This window comes from Myotis nattereri, assembly GCF_964212035.1.
Source record: "Myotis nattereri genome assembly, chromosome: 4".
Lineage (NCBI taxonomy): Eukaryota > Metazoa > Chordata > Mammalia > Chiroptera > Vespertilionidae > Myotis > Myotis nattereri.
The window spans coordinates 46231855-46253221 of record NC_138079.1 but is presented as its reverse complement, the minus strand read 5'-3'; the positions used below and the strand labels follow the sequence as shown (position 1 = coordinate 46253221).

The following is a 21367-nucleotide window of genomic DNA, read 5'->3' as shown; positions in this document are numbered from 1 at the left end:
TGGATAGGTTTCCAAAAGAATTTACTCAGCACTAGTTATATGCACTATACAAAATTAAAATATAACCATTTCTCTTAAAAGACGAATAATGGATAATATTCAGTTAGGGAACAAGACTGGAAAATATTGTTGCCATTTTCTTTAGAACTGGATTTCAGTTACAGTTTAAAAGCCAGTGGGAACTGGAAGAAGATGACTATATAAATCTGGAGATTGACATGAATACTAGGGAATTGAGGGTGCTAAGATTTGAATTCAGTCCACAAGGATGGGATGAATTTGGATAGTGAGGAAGGGCACATTAAATGAACAAAAGGTATTTGAGGAAAATTGAATAGATACATGAACTGTGAATTATAAGGCCTTTGTAATATCAAATCACCTAAATTAAAAATCTTTAGTGCTTCCTTTAGTAGGCAAATGTGTCCCAGTCATGTCTCTGAAATCTTTAATACTAGCTATATGAATATAGGCTACTTGAGTCATATTATTTCTTAGCTTCCCAATACGATGGCCTACTTTTACAAACTATGTAGTTTTTTTTCTTTTAACACAGTGGCAAAAAATTGAAACTAAGATATCCATTCATTCTTTATTATTTCCCCATTTGTACCTCTTTTTAAAATGAGAAAATCACGCTCGCACTGGTAATTACTGTTAGCATGATTCACTGTATAAGTAGCTTATTAAAACCCATGTGAGCTATATAACCACTAAACAGAGAAAGCACATTTTGCAGTTCTACTTTAATGAATCTGTTTAATTAATAAACTATCCTTTGATGATTCTGAATTAGTTTAAAATCACAGATTTACTTTTTCTTGAGATGATCAAATGGTCATTAAAGCAACCATTGTCTTTTTAACCATTGCTTTTCTCTCCTACCCAAGAAAGAAAATCTGATTTACAATTATGTAAATTATTACATATAAAAGTACATATAGATTTATATTACTAAAACATAGATGAAGATATAGTCATTCTTTTTTGGTAAGTCAAGTAATGTAGCATAGTGAAGGAGCTAAATTTTATTGAGTAACAGGACTTAAAAGTTGCTATTACCAATTTCTGAGGACTGTATTAAATATCTATTTTTTATATTTCTATTTTTTATTTTTAAAATATATTTTTACTGATTTCAGAAAGGAAGGGAGATGGAGAGATAGAAACATCAATGATGAAAGAGAATCATTGATTAGCTGTCTCCTGCATGCCCCCTACTGGGAATTGAGCCCCAGCATGTGATCTGACCAGGAATCTAACCTTGACCTCCTTGTACATAGGTTGATGCTCAACCATTGAGCAACACCAGCTGGGCTTAAATATCTATTTGTATTTTATTTCTTTTAACAAATATTAATTGAGCCCTACAGTGTTATAGACACTATTCTAAAAGCTGTAGGTATAATGGTAAGCAGAAAAGATATTGCCCTATCCTTATGAAACTCCTGGTCTAAGGGGAAAGACTACTAAACATACAAATAAATATATACTTATATACTAATTGCATGTGTACATAATTATTTTTATGTATTGAATATTATTAACTGTAATCAAATATATGGCATCCTATAAATATAACATAGGAATCAAAATGCATGTAAATACTGACAAAATAGAGAGGACATCATGATTCTCTGAACATTTTATATGCAAGTAACATTGTCTACTGCTCCGGATAATCTGCAATTCAGAGAGTGTAGACTTGACCACATTATATGCTGTCTGAAATCTTTGGCCAGAGAGACTTAACACTTCTCTTTATGCTTTCAAAAAGAAGTTGCTAATAGCAATTTTAAGTCCTGAGGCATGTCTTCATTGATTCATGGGCCAAGAAACAAATGAACAAAACAAACAAACAAACAATAAAACATTAAGCATATAAACCAAAACCTCTTCCTAAATAATTCTTTTAATACTTCCAGAAGCAACTCCATAACCTACTTAAATGACTGAATTCACAAATTTGAAATGATAATGTATTCTTCTTTGCCTTAATAAATACACACACATTTATAGCTTTTAACATCTGGGCAGGCATGAATAATCATGCATAAATATTATCATTGTTATTTTTGCATTCTAGCAGTTGAATAAAAACATTCTAAAATATTGTCAGAATACAAGAATACATATTTATTGTTGCTTTGCTTATGGAGATAATGAATTACATAGATAATTGTATACTTTCAAAGCATATTCAGTATATAATTAACTTGATTTATGATATAGTAAACAAAATGATCCATAAGTCAATATGAATTGAGTAATATCCATATATTAAATAGATATTAATGCTAAGAAATATCTAATAATAAATGTGTAATATGCTAATTAGACCTAACAGCCAAACTACCTTCCAGATGACCTTCCGGACAAAGCCAGGGCTGCGAGGGCCAAGGCAAACTGCTGTGGTTGTGAGGGCCGAGCCCCTTGCATGAATTTCGTGCATCGGGCCTCTAGTATTTCATATATTTCACAATGAGCTTATTCTATTTGATGGTGAGCCACAATGGGTATAGAATTATTTTGAATGGCTGTAATTTCTAAATTATTAAAATTTATTTAAAGCACCAGGATGAAATAAACAAAGATGGAAAGTATAAGAGTTGTTGAGACCACATTAAGAGAATAGAGCCTATCCATAATTATGTGTTTTTAAATATCATATGTATATTAGGATAATACTCAGTCCATTGGGTTTAAGTAGTTCTGGTACTTGACCTTTGATACTATGGAAAAAGGAGAAAGAGAAAGGAATAAAAGGAGGGGGGAGGGAAGGAGGAAGGAAAGTTAGTAGATACCAATATAAACTTGAAAAAAGCCTACAGGATGCCTTCTCCTTTCTCCAAGCACCAACCCAGTTCATGAACAGATACACGCCAGACTGTCCAGAAGAAAACAATGACCAGCTTCAAAATTAGATAAATAGGTTTATTTTATCAAAACATAGTGGCGAGAATAAAATCTCAGCTGCCCTCTGAAAGCGCAGCGCAGGGCTGTGTGTATTTGGGTCTCCTGTCTCAGAGAGAATTTATTCCTTATGCATTCTAATATATTGTAAATGGGAACAACAAGAGTGTTTATAGTTGTAGCAGAATGTTATTTAGTTGCAAATAAGAAGAAGCTTCACTAAAACTAGATAAACAATAAAGAGTAGAACTCCAGTCCCAAGTCAGTGGCTCAAACAATATCATTGATATTCTAATTGCTTTCTGTTTCTCCACTCTGCCTCTGGGTAGGATTGGCTTTTCCCTAAAGGTGGCATCCATCATGGTTGCAGGATACCTGCCAACTTACCTCTGGGGTCACAGACTTCCTTATCCATATGCAAAGAAGAAAGAAAGAGGGTTATTCCCAATCACTTTCTCAGAAACACAAGGAGCCCTCCTTTCTGAGAGCCTGTCCCCACCAAGCACACACAAACCTGTTCTTACACATTCTTGTCCCCAGTGGATCATATTCCTACCTACACCAGAAGTGTGGTCAGGAAAGGGGGAAGATTCACTCACTTCAGAGATGCAGACTTTCTCTTGAATTCAAAAGAGGAATCATCTTTCCCCAAGGATTGACATAGATACCTCAGTAAACCTGAAGATATTCTATGGGAAGGAGCATTGAAAACTGGTGAAGCAATCAAGGTGCACATTGCAAAAGGTTTCCTGTATGCCTGGTAGTTTACTCCTGCGGTTCCAACAACTGCACCGTAGCTCTTTCCCACTGCAACAAACTTGGATGGGTAGAGCCATAATTCTGAACATTTAGTGTTCCTAACAGTCACCTGCTGAGCTTTCTAAAAATGCAGAAACCTGGGCTGACACCCCAAATTCAAATTCAGTAGATCTGGGGCATTGTAACAAACACCCAGGGTTATTTGTGATGGGCAATGACTTAGCTAAATTCTGTATATATCACCTTTTTTTTTTTATCACCATAATTTCCATGCATCCTTCTGCATTGGAACCAGGCAGAGCAATACAGATGCTGGAAGACGGTCTATCCTTGCTGCTTGACACAATTGCTGCAGGGAAGAAACATCTGCACAGCATATGTTTCAAGGGACCTGGTGTATATGGCATACTGTTCTTAAAATGTTTGTTCCCCTTCTTAGCGCTATGTGTTTTAACCAAGGTCACCTCCAAGAAAGGTTGTTTCTCCAGGTGGGGATTTTTTTCCCTGAGTTAGGGATTAAAAGGACTAAGGAAAGGAAAAAAACCCCTTAACTAAGTGCCAGGCAGGTAATTAATCACTTTAACTACAAACAATCACTTAGGATAATCTCCTTCAGTTACTTCCTTGTAGCTTAACAGAACAACAGAGTAGTGACCTTAGAATGGAGATAACAAACGCCCTAACCTTTGGAATAGAATGGATAGGATTAAAATCAACTGATATAAATACAGATGTAACAGGACAATAAAGACTGAATCTGGCTAGAACCTGGCTAGAGAACCTGGCTAGAGAACCTGGCTAGAGAACCTGGCTAGAGAACCTGGCTAGGCTGTTGATCAACTGAACACTGTCTCCGTGTCATTCCTTCTTCGCCGACTCCATCCACATCTTTGGGAATCCCTGGACCTGCTGGGGTTGGACCCCAATATACAGAATCATTTGTTTATGTTCATTCTGCTTGGTGCATGTATTTTCAGTTTTCAGGATTAGAGGAACTTGCATATGAAAATGACTTTTATACCTTCTGTGATACTTATTTCACTTAAATATCACCAAATAGGTTTCTTGTGTCCATTTTGAGGCTTACACGTATTTGTGGGGATCTAGCTGCCATCTGTTAATAGTTCATGACACTTCGGTTAGTAATTCAGTTAGCGTACAAAGCCATCTTTGTCAGAGATCATGGAAACAGTGAATTAATACCAATGTTACCCCTTCTATGTGCTTTTGTGTGTGTGTGTGTGTGAGCACTCACACACACACATGTCTTATAGTAGCATAAATATTGGCTACTGATATCTGCATATTACAAGGAACCAAAACCATAGCGATGATGCATAGGAATACAGTTTTATGCAGACTGTTGACTCTAATGTGTTAATTTGTAAAAAGGAAGCTTTCAGGTATTACTGGTTCAAGTGTAGGTTAGTATACTAGTTGCCCCAGGAGCTTTAGTTTTAAGGCATTTCTAATTGCTAGGACTCCTATAAAATTGAAACTGTGTTTACTTCAGTGCTTGCTCATTCTTTCCTAAAATTCCTTGCATATCCATAAATGATTAAGGAATAAAACTTAGGCTTAATCTTCCTTAGGCATCACAAACTTAGGATATTTTATTTAACTCCGTAGTCACGATTTCACCTTCCTATATCTAGCCCTGGATGGGAGGGGGCTTGAAGTTTCCCAGTGGGAGCTTTATTTTTCAAGGGGTTTTCTCTCTCAGACCCTACATCCAGGTGTTTTATTTGTGTGTGTGTGTGTGTGTGTGTGTGTGTGTGTGTGTTTTCACCCATGTGCTTACGTTCGACTAACATTATCAGAGCTCTGGTCAGTCCTGGTTTCATGACCATTTCTGCCTTCTTCACTTTTTCTCAGTGGATATGGAATCAGCACTTTTTGAGACACTAAGGCAGAGTGGAAAGAGCTTGGTTTTAAAGTCACACTGACATGAGCTCAAACGCAATTGACCTTAGACAAATTGCCCAGTCACTCTGACATCATTATCTTCATCTTTCAAATAAGAGTAATTTTCATCTCATTGATTGCTTTATAAATTGAGTTCCACACATAAAGTGATTAGTCATAAGTGCCTCCCCCCCCCTTTTGAATCTCCAGCCTCTTACTGACAACAACCCATCTAAGTCAGTACTTCCACAAACTCCTATGGTCTTTTCTTAAAAAGGAATTCCTGGAAGTTACCAATAATTTTCCTCTTTGAACATGTTATGATATATTTTGGACGTGATAAAGAAGCTTACAGCTTTTTAAATATTTATGTTCTCCACGCCATGCATGCCAACTGTGCTTGCTCTCTTCATTTGTTTACGTGCCAAGGAGACAAGCCAAGCAGCATGAGAGGAAAATACTGTCAGGACACAAAGTGAGTTTGTCTAATGTGAACTCTGTGCAGACGTAACCTTAACGGGAAAGAGTGGAGACTGCTCCCTGGTTGCACAGGGATACCTTGATTAACGAATCACCTGGGAACAAAGCTCCTTTATAAGCAATTCAGCTGAGTAAATTTATATTTTAAAACTTCATGAATCAAATGAAATAGTGCTGGCTGGTGTCACATATTTCAAGAGTAATATTCGGGGTAAGCTGCACTTGCACACGGAGCAGAAATACCTACTCACAGAGTGTCTATTAGGATAAAGGCGATGGGGTGGATTCTAGGAAAAATTGTAAAGCTACTTCAGATAAACTCTTTTTTCACTGTTGTAATCACCATGCTCCACCCCTACATACACCCAGCCATAGATCTTTACCCTGGAGTCTTGCTGCTCCCTTTAAAAACAGAAATCAGAATGATTCACACTTTGAGTTACAGTTCATGTTACCTTGTACTGATGTTACTTAGTCATATTTCAATCCTGGCTAGAATTTGGTGCTGCTGAAAGAGATTCGGACTTAACTGGCTTGAGAGGGGACCCAGAGTTGGCATTCTAATACAGATTCACGGTTGAGAACTACAGCTTTAACATAAAGTTGTATTTTCATCTTATGGCCTCTCCTATCATAATATCCATGTTTATCTGCTGCAGTGGGCTGTAGAATTCTTGTGTCAAAAACACATGGGTAAGTTTATAATAAAGGTTCCTGTGGCCTCAGCAAAGAATCACTACTACTGAATCCTGAGATATGTGGTAGATGTGAGTGTGTTGTGTGTGCGGTGCATATATATGTGTGACAGGGGCCCCTGGGGAGAACTAGAATATTTCTGCTTAACCAACAACCAAAGTGATTCTGTCTCACTCTTAAGGTTTAATAACTTTTATCTTATTTATAATTTCTATCTCATGGAACAACTTAATTCTTTTTTGCTAATAAAAAGTTCCAACAAGTGGTTGACAGTGGGCTATTTTCATGATATGTATAACATATTTTAAACAATATTAGTTATAATAATTACACTCTAAATAAGGTCAATTTTTATTTGCAAAAGGAAAGAAAAATCAAATTTATACATCAGAATGGTCTTTTCCAATATATACATATTTTGAAGTACGAGTGTATATTGTTAATTTAATGTAAATATCCATTAATCTGTCATTACCTAATTATTTAATGACAGATTTCTAATATATACACTAAATTTCAAGTTAAGAACTTGTGGTCATTGTTTAGAAATATGAAATCTCAATCTCTCTTTTTCTGTCTCTCTCTCTCCCTCTGCTCCCCCCGACACTGTAGCCTCAGATGAGGAAGAGCCAACTTCAGCAGGTAAAGTTACTATTCTGTAAAGATTATTCTTATTTAACTTAATACTATTAATAATGGAGACACAATCCTTTGAAGTGCATGTCCTAAGCAGTGGTTCTCAACCTGGGGATCGTGACCATCGGAAACCACATATAGCATATCAGATATTTACATTACGATTCATAACAGTATCAAAATTGCAGTTATGAAGTAGCAACAGAAATAATTTTATGGTTGGGGTCACCACAACATGAGGAGCTGTCAGGACAGTTTGTCTAATGTGGACTCTGTGCAGACGTAACCTTAACGGGATCGTATTAAAGGGTCGCGGTATTAGGAAGGTTGAGAACCACTGTAAGGTTTCAACCAGAAAACTGGTATAGGTTTACTTATTTACTCTTATAATTTCTTGGACTTTCTACTCCAGACTAAATGATGTTGGAGTTATAAATAAAAATAGGAAAAAAACAGAGGAAAAAATAACACAAAATATCACATCAACATTAAACAATAAAGGAAATTAAAACATTCCATAAAATTCCTAAAACAATAAGCCCTACCAGTATTGCTCAGTGGTTGAATGTCAACCTATGAACCAGGAGGTCATGGTTCAATTCCCCATCAGGGCACATGCCCAGGTTGTGGGCACGATCCCCAGTGGGGGGAATGCAGGAGGCAGCCCATCAATGAGTCTCTCTCCTCATTGATGTTTCTATCTTTCTCTCCCTCTCGCTTTCTCTCCGAACTCAGTAAAAAATAATGTTAAAAAGTCTAAAAGAATAAAATGAGGAGAAAAAAACTAAAATGATAAAATGCAGAAAAAATAATAAAATCGGGAGGATAAAGTAAAATGATAAAAGATACTATCAAAACTGTGACATTCTATATACAATACTGCATTATAAAATATATAACCAGCATTGAAAGTGATATTCATTTAAGTTTAAGGATAAAAATTATGTTGTTGCCTTAAATATTCACTTTATTTAAAAACAAAATTTTGTATAACTTATGGCATCATGCCTCTATGTTTCTTATTCAGCTAATCATCTATTTGGTAAGCACAGGCTGAAGTGAGAACTGAGTATCATGAAGAATAAAAATGGTAGAGAAGGCATGGTATTTTCAACATCATTAAAACAATGATTCTGTTTAGAATATTTTCATGCTTCATTCGGTCTTGAGCTATTTTTTTTCGAACATGCCTTATTCTTCTCATGTGAACCTCTAAATTGCCATTGCAAAAGCAAGTGCCTTTTTTGTGTAGCGTTGTAGAGAAGGTACATAATCCATCACATCTGCATTTCTCCTCATGGAGAAATGTTCTGCTCTGAATGTTCTGATGGGTTGCATTAACCAAAGGAACATTTATTTGTAGCAACTAATTTACTAGGGCAGTTTCACCTAACACCTGGAACTAGCCGAAGCTTCTTTTATCTTAGTTGAATATTATGTTCAGGTATTTAAACATCTCATTTCATTGAGTGTAAAAACACATTTATGAACTATACAAGAAATTCCTTCAAACTAGGTTACATCCTAATATCTAATTACAAACTAATGAGATTCATATTTTTTGAAGCTGCCATAACAGATACTGTGCCTCCAAATGAATCACCTTTAGAGGTGATAAATGAAATCCAATTATGTTGCTATTACTCAAATAATTTTTCAAAACTCCCTTTTGAAATTTTCTTCAGAATTTGTTTATGAGATAGCAACATCAGTTATTTCCTTATAGTTTCAGAAGTGTGCTACTGAATTCATAAGACTTTGTCTAATAAATATGTCTACAAAAACCAAAGATTTGCAAATAGTAAGAGTGTGTGTTTGTGTGTGTGTGTGTGTGTGTGTGTGTATGTATTTATGGGTGTGAAAAGCAGCTCAGTTTGTAACTTTGAAATCAAATCAGTTTACAACTTTTGAAAGGTGAATCACATTAAGGTTAAATTTCATGAAATAACACTCTTTAATAAAGTTAAGTCAGTGGCTGCTTCTCCCATGTTGCACAAATCCAATGATAATTTATTTAAGTTTCATAATAGTGAGAGGTTTTTATAAACTGATTATACCAATACTTTTGTGTATGTCATTTAGAAAATTAGGACATTTACATTAGAAACTTGACTGCTACAAATGATCTAATAAAGATATAATTTAATTTATTAACTATAAGGTATATCAAATCAGCCTTATTGATATGTAAATTTACTCATTCCTGTTCATTTATTTGATCTTTTTTAGCTATTATTTTACTTTTTTAGATATATGACTTAAGTACCAAATTGACGAAATTACTATGAATTAAAACAAAGGCAAAAATAGGAAGATTTGACTTTGGGTGATGATAAACACAATGAAATACACAGATTATGTTATCATAGCATTGTACATTTGAAACCTATATAATTTTATTAACCAATGTCACCCCAATATATTTTAAAAAATAAAGGCAAAAATGGAAAATATTATTGAATGAGATAAAAATCAGTCAAAACTGACAGTGGAAAGCTTGTGGCTATATGGAAATCAGTGGCAATAATTAGTCAAAATACAACTTAGTGTTTTTGTTCATACTACCTAAAAACAAATATTTAATTTTCTGTCTCTCTTGCCTATGGGTAGATTTTTTATTTCTTTAATTGTCTTTTTTTAATATCAAAGAGACTGAGTTTGGGCTTATATAAAACTAGCTATTAATACTGAGTTAACATTTAGGAAAAATTATGATTAGAAAAATTAAATTTTCAGATGAATATAAATGGTAAAATCTTTTTAGCAATCAGCTAAATTAAAAAATAGTAAACTACAAAAGTCATAGTGTTCTTCATATGTTTATAAATGTTATCATTTACTTAAATGTAAATTGTATTTGTGGCCTATTAACATCTGATACTATTGGGTAATGATGATAGAGGTTACTTCCTGGATACAATAGTTTATTGTAGACTCATTTCGACATCTGTGATGCCCACCAGAGATGAAGAAAAGAGTGATTTGGTATGACCAGAGCTTCAACATTCTCATTTGTTTCTTCCAAATCTTTTGACGTGTTTAATCTTTTAAATGCTCAGTTTGGCCATTGAGGAAGTACAACTAAGAACACTAATAATCTGCATATATAATGTAACATTGGCTAGCAGTAGTAAAGACTTGAAAGTATAGTTTTATGTGAAAATATATATTTATCACAATAATTTTATATCTATATATTTATAGTTTAAATAAGCCATATATATGGCTTAACACAAATGTGTTATATATCTATACAGCTAAACACAGGACAGATTAGATATTCTTCTCTAACTTTGGAAATATTAAGTTTTAGTTCTACAAAACATTTGTATTTACAGTGAATATTATGATTTTCTCCACTTAGCTGAGATCTGAAAGATTCCTTTCAGATCTTTTTCCTGTTTTTGTATGGAGTTTAATTTTACATGGCCAACTGTACTCAATTATTCAACAGTTCATGCATTTTGAAAAGGAATGATATCTTACCACATTATTCTCTAATGAATAAGAGTTGCTTTTGCATTCTAATCTTAGTGCTTTATTTCCTTGGGGGTCTGAAATAGAGCTTGGCATTCTTGTTTTTTACATTTGTTAAAAATTCTTTCCATTTTATATGGAAATGAATATTTCCCCTCTAGTGCCTGGATTAACTTTCCTAATTATTTTATCAAGTATATTCTTGTTCATAAATATATGCTAAAGAGAATTAAATATTAAAACCTAATATGTAAAAGACCAATTTCTACAATCTCTTGGAAAACAAAATCATTATTTGTAGATTCTCAGTGCAATAGGGATGAAAACTTGGCTGCTTAAGATTTAGTTTTGGTCAGTTTCACGAAAAGACCAAATAGTGCTTACCTTTTAAAAAATATACTTTTACTGATTTCAGAGAAGAAAGGAGAGGGAGAGAGGGGTAGAAACATCAAAGATGAAAATCATTGATTAACCGCCTCCTGCACACTCCATACTGGGGATCGAGCCCACAACCCAGGCATGTGCCCTGACCTGGAATCAAAACATGACCTCGTGGCTCAGAGGTCAATGCTCAACCCCTGAGCCACAAGGTTGGACAGTGTTTACTTTTTTTTTTTTGAAACAAAACTTCCTTATTGGTAGGTGTGTGATAGTGATTTTGAACTGTGAGAAAAATCGTTTTTTAAATCCCTGTTATATGTAGATAGTATTTTTTTATATGTTCACTAAAATAAACTTCACTGTAGTACAGAATTCTGGTAACAGTAGGAATTTGAGAGATTAAAGATTTCCTCTTTAAACAGGTTTAAGAATTAAAGTAATAAAAGAGGGAAAAGTAATATCTTTACTTACATATCTATGAATATAGATATATATTTATAATCTATCATTTTTTACCCAAAAGTATAAAACTGGACTTGAAATAGTTAAAAGTCTTCAGATCTTATTCTTAAGAAATATGTAAAATAACTAAAATCCCTCATAATCAAGCTTGAAGCTATCATTTCTTCAGTAACGTTTGTAAATATCTAGCAATGCACATGTTTAAAAATATTTATGTATAGTGACATGATTATTTTAGTTGTAACTGAAGCACCAATTTAATGTTGCTTAAGTAATAAGAGATGCTATTGACTCACAAAATTTAGAATGAAGAGCTCATTGGTGTCACTAAAAATCTGCGTGTTTTTTTTCTTTCCCCCGATTTTTCTGCTTTGTCTACTGTAGTGTAAAATTTATCTTCATCTTCAAACTGGCTTTCCTTGTGGTGGTGATATATCTGCCAACAGCTGCTGTGGCTGTATGCATCTTTATTCGTGTCTGGTGTGGACAAATAAATGATATTTGTTCCCCTGCCTTCCAAGCAAGTGTCCTGAAATCCATTCTATTTGGACAGGCTCAGATCCCATCTGCCACCCCTGAAACACCCAGCCAGTCAAGACATCCCCATGTACCAGATCATGAGGTTGATTTTAGCTATCTCTTAAAATCAGAAGCCATGTGGATGAGGGGCAGGATATGCCATAGGAAAGGAAAGCTTGCAATTCATACTAAGTGGATGATTAGTAAAGCCAACAAAACATAACCATTACAATGCCCCTTTGTCACTTTTTAGTAACTTCTTAGCTTTTCTCCTACAGTTTATGTTTTTTATATTATTTTATAAAAATTCTTATGAGATCTTGAAAGTCTATGAAGAAATAAACTTGGTGCACATCTTAGTAATACTAAAGCACATAAACAGAACATATATCAGTCAGGGAGAAGCAGAACAAAAAGGGTGCATGTACATCCACAAATATATTAAATGAAGAGATTTGTATTTAGGATTTGGCTCACATGATTATTGGGGCTGGCAAGTCCAAACTCTGTAGGGCAGGGCAGGCAGCTGGAAACTCTGGCAGGATCTGTATGTTATAGTCTTCTTCTCAAGGAGGCCTCAGTTTTGCTCTTTTTTTTAAATATATTTTTTATTGATTAAGATATTACATATGTGTCCTTATCCCCACGTTACCCCCTCCCCTCCCCCCCCCCCCCCCGCTCATGCCCTCACCCCCCTGTTGTCCGTGTCCATTGGTTAGGCCTATATGCTTGCATGTAAGTCCTTTGGTTGATCTTTCCCCCTTACCCCCACCCTCACCTACCTTCCCTCCAAGGCCTGACAGTCCAATCAATGCCTCTCTGTCTCTGGATTAGTCCTTGTTCAACAGTTTATGTTGTTCATTATATTCCACAAACGAGTGAGATCATGTGGTGTTTATCCTTCTCTGACTGGCTTATTTCACTTAGCATAATGCTCTCCAGTTCCATCCATGCTGTGGTAAATGGTAAGAGTTCCTTTTCCTTCTTCCTCCAATTCCATCCATGCTGTGGTAAAATTAAGAGTTGCTTTTTCTTCTTCCTCTTCTTAAAGAATACCTTTCAGCATTTCATATAATGCTGGTTTGGTGGTGATGAACTCCTTTAGCTTTTTCTTATCTGTGAAACTCTTTATCTGACCTTCAATTCTGAATGATAGCTTTGCTGGATAAAGTAATCTTGGTTGTAGGTTCTTGCTGTTCATCACTTTGAATATTTCTTGCCACTCTCTTCTGGCCTGCATGGTTTCTGTTGAGAAATCAGCTGACAGTCGTATGGGTACTCCCTTGTAGGTAACTGTCTTTCTCTTGCTGCTTTTAAGATTCTCTCTTTGTCTTTTGCTCTTGGCATTTTAATTATGGTGTGTCTTGGTGTGGTCCTCTTTGGATTCCTTTTGTTTGGGGTTCTCTGCGCTTCCTGGACTTGTAAGTCTATTTCTTTGACCAGGTAGGGGAAGTTTTCTGGCATTATTTCTTCAAATAGGTTTTCAATATCTTGCCCTCTCTCTTCTTCTGGTACCCCTATAATTCTGATGTTGGTACGCTTGAAGTTGTCCCAGAGGCTACTTACACTATCTTCATATTTTTGGATTCTTTTTTCTTTTTTCTTTTTCGGTTGGGTATTTTTTGTTTCTTTGTATTTCAAATCTTTGACTTGATTCTTGGGATCCTCTTGTCTGCTGTTGGATCTCTGTATATTATTCTTTATTTCAGTCAGTGTATGCTTAATTTCTAGTTGGTCTTTTCATATCTTCCAGGATCTCACTAAATTTATCAGCGGTTTCCATAAAATTCTTGAAAAACCTTATAAACGTGGCCTTGAACTCTATATCCAGTCGTTTGCTTCCTTCCATTTCTGCCATTTGTGACCTGTTTCTTTGTCTCCACATTTTTTATGCTTCCCTGTGTTGATAGAGTGGCTTTGTATGCTAGGTGTCCTGTAGGGCCCAGTGGCTCAGCCTCCCCAGTTACCTGAGGTGGACACTCTTGGTGCACCCCCTTGTGGGCTTTGTGCACAGTCTTGTTGTAGTTATGCCTTGATTGTTGTAGGATCACTGGGAGGAATTGACCTCCAGGCCAATTGGCAGTGAGAATCAGCTGTGTCTGCAGTGGGAGAACTTCTGTGCTGAAGACACTCTTCTGGGACAACACTTGCTTCAGTGGGGCTTTGGTGCTCACTGAGTCTGCCCCCTGAGTGTGTCCCTTATGGATCTGAGGAGTTGTAATCTGGATGGTCCCACTCTGACCACTGGGTACACTGGCTCTTGGATCTACGGAGGTGCTAATTTAGCCTCTGCCTGAAGTTACCCAGCAAGAGCTAAGAAGAGAACTGCAGACTCCCCTTCCTTTTTTGGAGTTTGGAGGTATCCAGATGAGGCCCAGCTGTGAAGCAATGCAAGCTGCTGTGGGGCCTTGGGCCTTCTCTTGGAAGTTCTGGGTCTGTCTGGCCCAGCTGCAATTTGTTAGGTAATTTTCAGGTTGCAAAGGGCCAGGGCATTCATATGCAAAAGCCTCTGCCACAGCCTGGGTGGGGCGGGGTCTCAGGGAATCAAAGGGCAGAGCAAGTAGCTATGGTGGATCCTCAGCCCTGCCCTAAGGGGCCGCGTGTCTCAGTGTCCTGGTAATTGCTGCAAGTACCTCTGAGGGGAAGCCGCCCTCAACTTCCAAGTTCTGCCCGCTGCCAGACAGTCTAGTTTCTCTCCGTATGAGTCCTGGGTCCCCAGAGACTTCCCGGAACCGGAGTTCAGAGCAGTTGGGAGCTTGTGACTCCCTCCTGATTCAAAAAGACAGCCACGTCCTCTGGTGCCCGCCCCTTTCCGCACGCACGCTCGAGCCTCCGTATCTCTGCACTTTACTTCTGCAGCTCCTCTGAGTCTACATGTGCTTTTCTCTTTCCTTCTAGTTGTAGAATTTCCACTCAGCCAGCCTTCCTGTAGTTCTGGATGATGTCCGTTTTGTCTTTTCGTTGTATTTTTGAAGTTGTTGTGGGAGGCAGCAATTTCCGGTTTTTACCTATGCTGCCATCTTGGTTTTCCGCAGCTACCACTTTTTGAATGTCAGCTTGGCACTTCAGTTTTGCTCTTAAGGCCTTCAACTGATTAGATGAAGCCCACTCATGTTACTGGTAATCTGCTTTATTAACCAAAGAACTTGTATTCATATATGCATAGCCCATGGACACAGACAATAATGTGATAAAGGCTTGGTGTGGGGGGCAGGTGAGGGCAAGAAGGGGTCAATGGGGAAAAGGGGGACATCTGTAATACTTTTCAACAAGAAAGATAGATAAAAACAGATAAAGTCAACTGAATATAGATGTTAATCACATCTATAAAATGCCTTCACAGCGACTTCTAGAGTGGTATTTGACCAAGCAACTGGACTCATAGTCTAGCTATTATTGGTAAATATAATTTTTACATTTAGATATCAAATTTAAAAACTTTTATATCTAGCCATCATGGAGAATAAGTAAAAATTATGTAAACACAAACTGTCTTGCTTTTCAACAAGTCTAATTCGGAAAAAAAAAAAAAAAAAAGATCAAGAATAATGTGCGATGTTTAATAAATTGCTGCTCCACTCTCTGTACGTACTTTGGCTTCCAGGTTTCTTTAATTTCTAGTCCTCCCTGAATTGATGGAATTCATCTTTAATGCCATCTCCAATTATCTGGGTCAATTTTTTGCTGTCCCAAGTTTCAACTCAAAGTCTAATACAAATAGAGCACTGAGGAATATTAATTTAATATTCCAGGGATTTGTTGGTTCAGGGAAGGCATTAAACTTTCTGCAGGTTAAAACTCCATGGACTTGCAGCCTTGAATCTATGCCTTCAGGTGCTTTTATTTTCAGATAAATAACTATCTTCTACCTGTGAAGTTTTTTTTCTTTTAAAGTTTTCTTTATTTGTAAAATGGGATAATAATATGCCTACCTTAGAGTTTTCTGTAAAGATCTAACATGATGATACATGTAAAGTTCTTATCACATGATGCCTATCCTTTATACACAGAGATAAATTATTGTTTTTATTTTCATTTTCATGAATGTGTTTTGTCATATTATTATTGTGATTTTGATTATGATTATTAGGCAATATACTGAGTGTTCTATGTACTGTATTTTATTTAACTTCACAATAAATAAAGCAGTACAACTAAATATATATATTAATATTTATCTCTTTAAATATTTAAAGAGAACACTAAATTTTAAAATATGAATAAATATGCCCAAATGTAACACATAATAAAAAGTAGCAGAAGCAGGATCCAAATTCAGATTTCTCTGGGGAAACCTTGTGCTTTGCTACTGCAGCAAAGTCTGTCTTTTTCTTCACTTAAAAGGGGTTTTAAATAGAATATATTTCTTTTCATTATAAAACTTACAGAGTTATTCAAGCATTTTGTAACGCATGTATTAGAAAGCTGTACATAAAAACATATGCAAAATTTTACCTATTATTTTAAATGACAATCTGATTACTGTTGTAATTTATGGACCATGCAGACATCTTTGAAAAGATAAAATAGAAAGTGAAAATCCCCCCTGCTGCCTTCATCCATATTGAAAATTTGCATTTTTAAAAAATACTCTGCCGCAGCCCAGCTGCTCTTATGGGCTTCTCCATCTCAGCTGCTCCAACTAAAACCTTCAGGTCAATTTTGATGACACCCCCTACATCGCATCCTTACCAGATCTTTTAACCTCTTTAAAATAAACATAAAATTCAATCTCTTCTTTCCATCGTCTCTACCAACACCCTAGTCCAAGGCTCCACCTTCCCACACTTGGCTTACTGTGCAGTGGCCTCTCAGCTAGTGTTGCTGCTGTAACGCAGCAGACCCTTCTCAGCAGAGAGGCCAGGGTGATTCTCCTAAGAGGCACTGCGATCTTAGCACTGTTCTGCCCCAAGCCCTCCAGTAGCTCTCATCTAATCCACAAGTCGATTTAGGATTGAAACGAGATATAATTTTCACCCTTCTCCCTTACCTCCCTCGCTGGATTTCTTACTATTGCCACTCCATCCTTCCTTTTCTTCAAAGCAAACACAACACAGACCCTGGGCACACTCCTGTCTTAGGCTGGGCTTTGCACTCACAGCCCTGTTGTCTGAGGGCTTCTCGCAGGTTTCTGCATGGCTACTTCATCACATCCCTGTGTTCTGACCCAGAGATGCCTTCTTAGAAAAACCTTCTCTTTATTTCTAAAAAGGTCACGCCTTCTCCACCTGGCCACGGTCCCCTGCTTTGCTTTATTTTTTAATGTCAGCACTGGCTGTGCACTCTACATATACAGTTTGTTTATTGTCTGTCCAGGTTAAATATAAACTCCCCGAAGGCTGGGTTTTTTGTTTGTTTGTTTGTTTGTTTGGTCTTATTTTATTCAGTATTGAATCTCCAAGGTGTAGAACAAGCATTTGGTCCATAGTACATACTTAATAAATATTTGTTGTATGATTGAATTAATAAGTAAATTAAGCCACACTGAATCTATGCTGATTTTAAAGCCTTGTCAACACAAGAACATACACAGTATTTCTTATTAGGTTATGTAAAGAGAGGGGTGATGAGAGATATATTTTCTAATTTAATAAATGAATAGGTAGGATTATATTAATAACTTCATGAGAGTCATAATGCTGCTTTGAAATTACTTAAATCCCTCAGCAGAGAAAAAGGCTATAGCATTGATTATTGTTTTCCTGTTTTTGTTGCAGTAAAGTAAAAACATGTTTTGCTTGGTGATTCTTTTCATGTGGTGTCATAACAGTGTCATTAATTTAGCCGTTGTTAGTAATTACGGGATGGAAACCACAGCAGTGATTTTAAGAAGCTTCAATCACAGTGTAGTGCAGAGCATGGCGAGGAGGAGGCTGACTCCAGGCAGGGAGGCCCACAGAGTGCAGCTTTCCGCACACAGGGGCCGGGCAGGCAGCAGGGCCCCTGGGCTTCCTGAGAGCAATGTAAGAGGAGAAGGAAGGAAATGAAAGGACCTGCTTTTTTATTTTTGTACAATATCTTCCTCCTTATTGCAGTATCGATGCATATCTCCTTAAGCTCATAGGCATTTTCCAAATAATGTTATTTTAAAGTTGCATGGATAGTATATTGTTTAAGTCATAGAGTAATGCATCTATAATAATAAAAGCATAATATGCTAATTAGACTGGACATTATTCCAGACATCCTTCCTTCCGGACAAAGCCACAGCAGTTGGGGGGCGGTGGGAGAGGCCCCAGGCTGCCGGTGGGGGCTGGAGCCTGGGCCCTTGCATGAATTTTGTGCATCGGGCCTCCAGTTTTAAAATAAAATAAAATGTGCCCGAGTATAGTATTTTTGGAATACATTTTTTAAGATGTTACCCAAAGCAGATTTTCAACTGCTAGACTTCACCAAGATTTAAAAGACATGTTTCAAATCAATTCAGCTAATTTTTTGCTTCTCTAGACATAAATTTAAATGAGAAAATATTCAGTATGTATTTCTCATCCAATTTAAATAATATGTTACAGAATTGCTGATTGTTTTGAAAAAGAATGAGTAAAACCATTCTCAAAAATAAAAACAAAGAATAAAAACCACTGTACATAGCAGCCAGGGGTTTGTGCTGAGGCTTTAGATGTTCATCAAAGGACATGATGGTACCCATCAGAGACTGAGGCCCTGAAACAGTTGCATCCTTAACTTAGTGTTTAAATGTGTTGAAAATTGTTGCAAGTACTAAGCAGCGATAACCAAAGGTAAAATAATAAATTATAAGTTGAATACATAGGGATTTTCTCCCTAGAATTTTAACATTTTACACTTTTGCCATTAAGTTTTACAGTAAGTTTTATTTGTAAAATCATGAAAAAAAACATTGGGAATTCTGATTCATCTTGAGTTCTCACTAATATTCTTTAGAACAGAGTGCTCAAGCAAGTGTCCAATTTTGTGAAGATTTCTGAGAATTTATAAAGCTAAAGGAGTGGGATATTAGCATATTTTTAAGTAACTTAAGTTTTTGGCCATGATTGTTTTGGCTGTGATTGGCTGTGCTCCTTCATACTTGGGTGGGTGGTAGAAAGTTGAGAGGTAAAACTATTGACTCACACTAATTTTTTCCTTATTCTGGAAATGAAGAAACCAATAAGCTAGTCCCTGAAGGCATTCTTTCATTTCACTCCATGAAACCTGTGCCTGGTTTTATGATCCATCACACCCGTATTTCTTCTCCCTAGAAGGCAGAACAGTCTCCTCTATTCCAAGTCATACATGCTGTGCTCATTCTTACTTCAAGCTTTAATTCACATTGTCTGTCTGGGGGCGGAATTCCCTTCCCTTTATATCTCTAACATCTATCCATCTTTTCACGCTCATCTCAAGTCTTACATCTCTCATCTGCTGTAACTCACATTTATTTCTCTTTTCCCAAATACCAACTTGTGTATCTGTTAGGCATGTTCTCTGTGGCAGGTAATTGAGATCAGCAGGATTGGGCAAGGGGTCCATTTTCCGTGAGGTCACAGGATGTTTCCTACTGCCTTTCAAATAGATCATGTCTAGTATGAAAGAGGGATAGAATAGAGGTTGGAGAGCCCACATTTTCTAACCTTTAAGGGATTTGTGATCCTTTATTATGTGCATTGGAATTGTTTCTCCTCCTGGACTGGGGCTCACTCTAGACAGTGATGATCCTTCTATTGCATCCCCTTATCTCCACTTCAATTTTATCATTTGTGGGCAGAAAAAAATTAGCTGATATGAGTGATCTGTTTTTGAATAAAACACAAATATTAACTGTGGTAAAGACAAAAGTCTTTTATCCAAGTTTGTTTTAGCAACTTGAGAGTTAAGGCTTCACCTTACTATAATGAATACAGAAACGTTTAACCTATTCCTATTTTAAATTTTACTCTTCTGATCATTTTGACATATACATCTCTTTGCTACATCCATTTCTTGTACCTGGAAAATGTTCTTTGAGGGGGGATGGCAATAAACAGTGAATGAGAATGTGATTAGACATCAGTCTATGAGATCTTTCTAGGTTCGGGTAGCAGAAGGCAAGTGCCGCACTGTGATGCGGAAAGAACCCCTGGGAAATAATCATGTTGAGTAACTTGAGAGATAGAGCAGAAAATACCAGTAGGTTGCTGTGAAAAATGTGTCAAGAAGCATTTTAATGGAATTTCTTCCACTTTATTTACCAGTGAGCTGGATACTCAATAAATGTATTTACTGTCTTGAGCGTTATAGCACTGCCAACTTCTCTACTCCATGATTGATAGAAGTTGAAAATAACCTTACTGTTCACCATCTGTCATTAAAAAGTCAAGCTCTTCAGGTTCTTCATGTGGACACAGCTTCTTTATAACATTTTAAGTGTTATGGCTATTTCACACTTCATATTTCTTTTGTGAAAGAAATGCAGCCTTTTGCAATGACACAGCTAACTTTATTGTTTCTCTTGCTCCTTGTCAGATTACTGCCCATCCTTATTTTGTAGTCTATTTGAATGTCTCTTGTTTATTTCACATACTTTGGAGCTATCTAAAAATCTTACTGGAAAAAAGTGGCACACAGATAGGTACAAACATATATACATGACTGTGTAGAAAGTTACTATTTTAATTATCAAGGCTTCTCATAGGACACATTACATTAAAAATTATACAAAATTGCCATGGCCCATGTGGCTCAGTTGGCTGGGCATCACTCCACACACCAAAAGTTTATGTGTTTGATTCTTGGTCAGGTCACATGCCCGTGTTGCAAGCTCAATCCCAGGTATGGGGGCTCTGCAGGAGGCAGCCAATCGAGGTTTCACTCGCACATTGATGTTTCTCTCTCCCTCTTCCTTCTTCTCTCTAAAAATCAATGAAAAATCTTAAAAAAAAAAAATTACACAGAATTAACATTTCTGTTTTAGGCCATGCAGCCATTTTTTGATAGTTGGCCTTGGATCAATTAGTTTATTCTTATAAATTATCACAATAGAAAAGAGAGGCCCTAGCAAGTTTGGTCCAATGGATAGAGCATCAGCCTGTGGACTGAAGGGTCCAGGATTCAATTGTGGTCAAAGGCACATGCCCTGGTTGCGGGCTTGATCCCCAGTAGGGGGCGTACAGTAGGCAGCCAATCAATGATTCTCATCATT

The 21367-nt window shown here is 36.5% G+C and overlaps 1 protein-coding gene across 2 annotated transcripts in view; it reads left to right on the top strand.

Moving 5' to 3' along the window:
* Positions 1–21367, top strand: part of EDIL3 (EGF like repeats and discoidin domains 3) — a 410871-nt gene that overhangs the window by 152735 nt on the left and 236769 nt on the right. Inside the window, exon 3 of one of the 2 annotated variants that reach the window (XM_081090558.1) lies at positions 7366–7395. The exons of the other annotated variant lie outside the window; for it this stretch is intronic. Coding sequence (XP_080946684.1) covers positions 7366–7395 — 30 coding nt within the window. The remainder of the gene's footprint in view (positions 1–7365; positions 7396–21367) is intronic. 2 annotated transcript variants of the gene reach the window in all.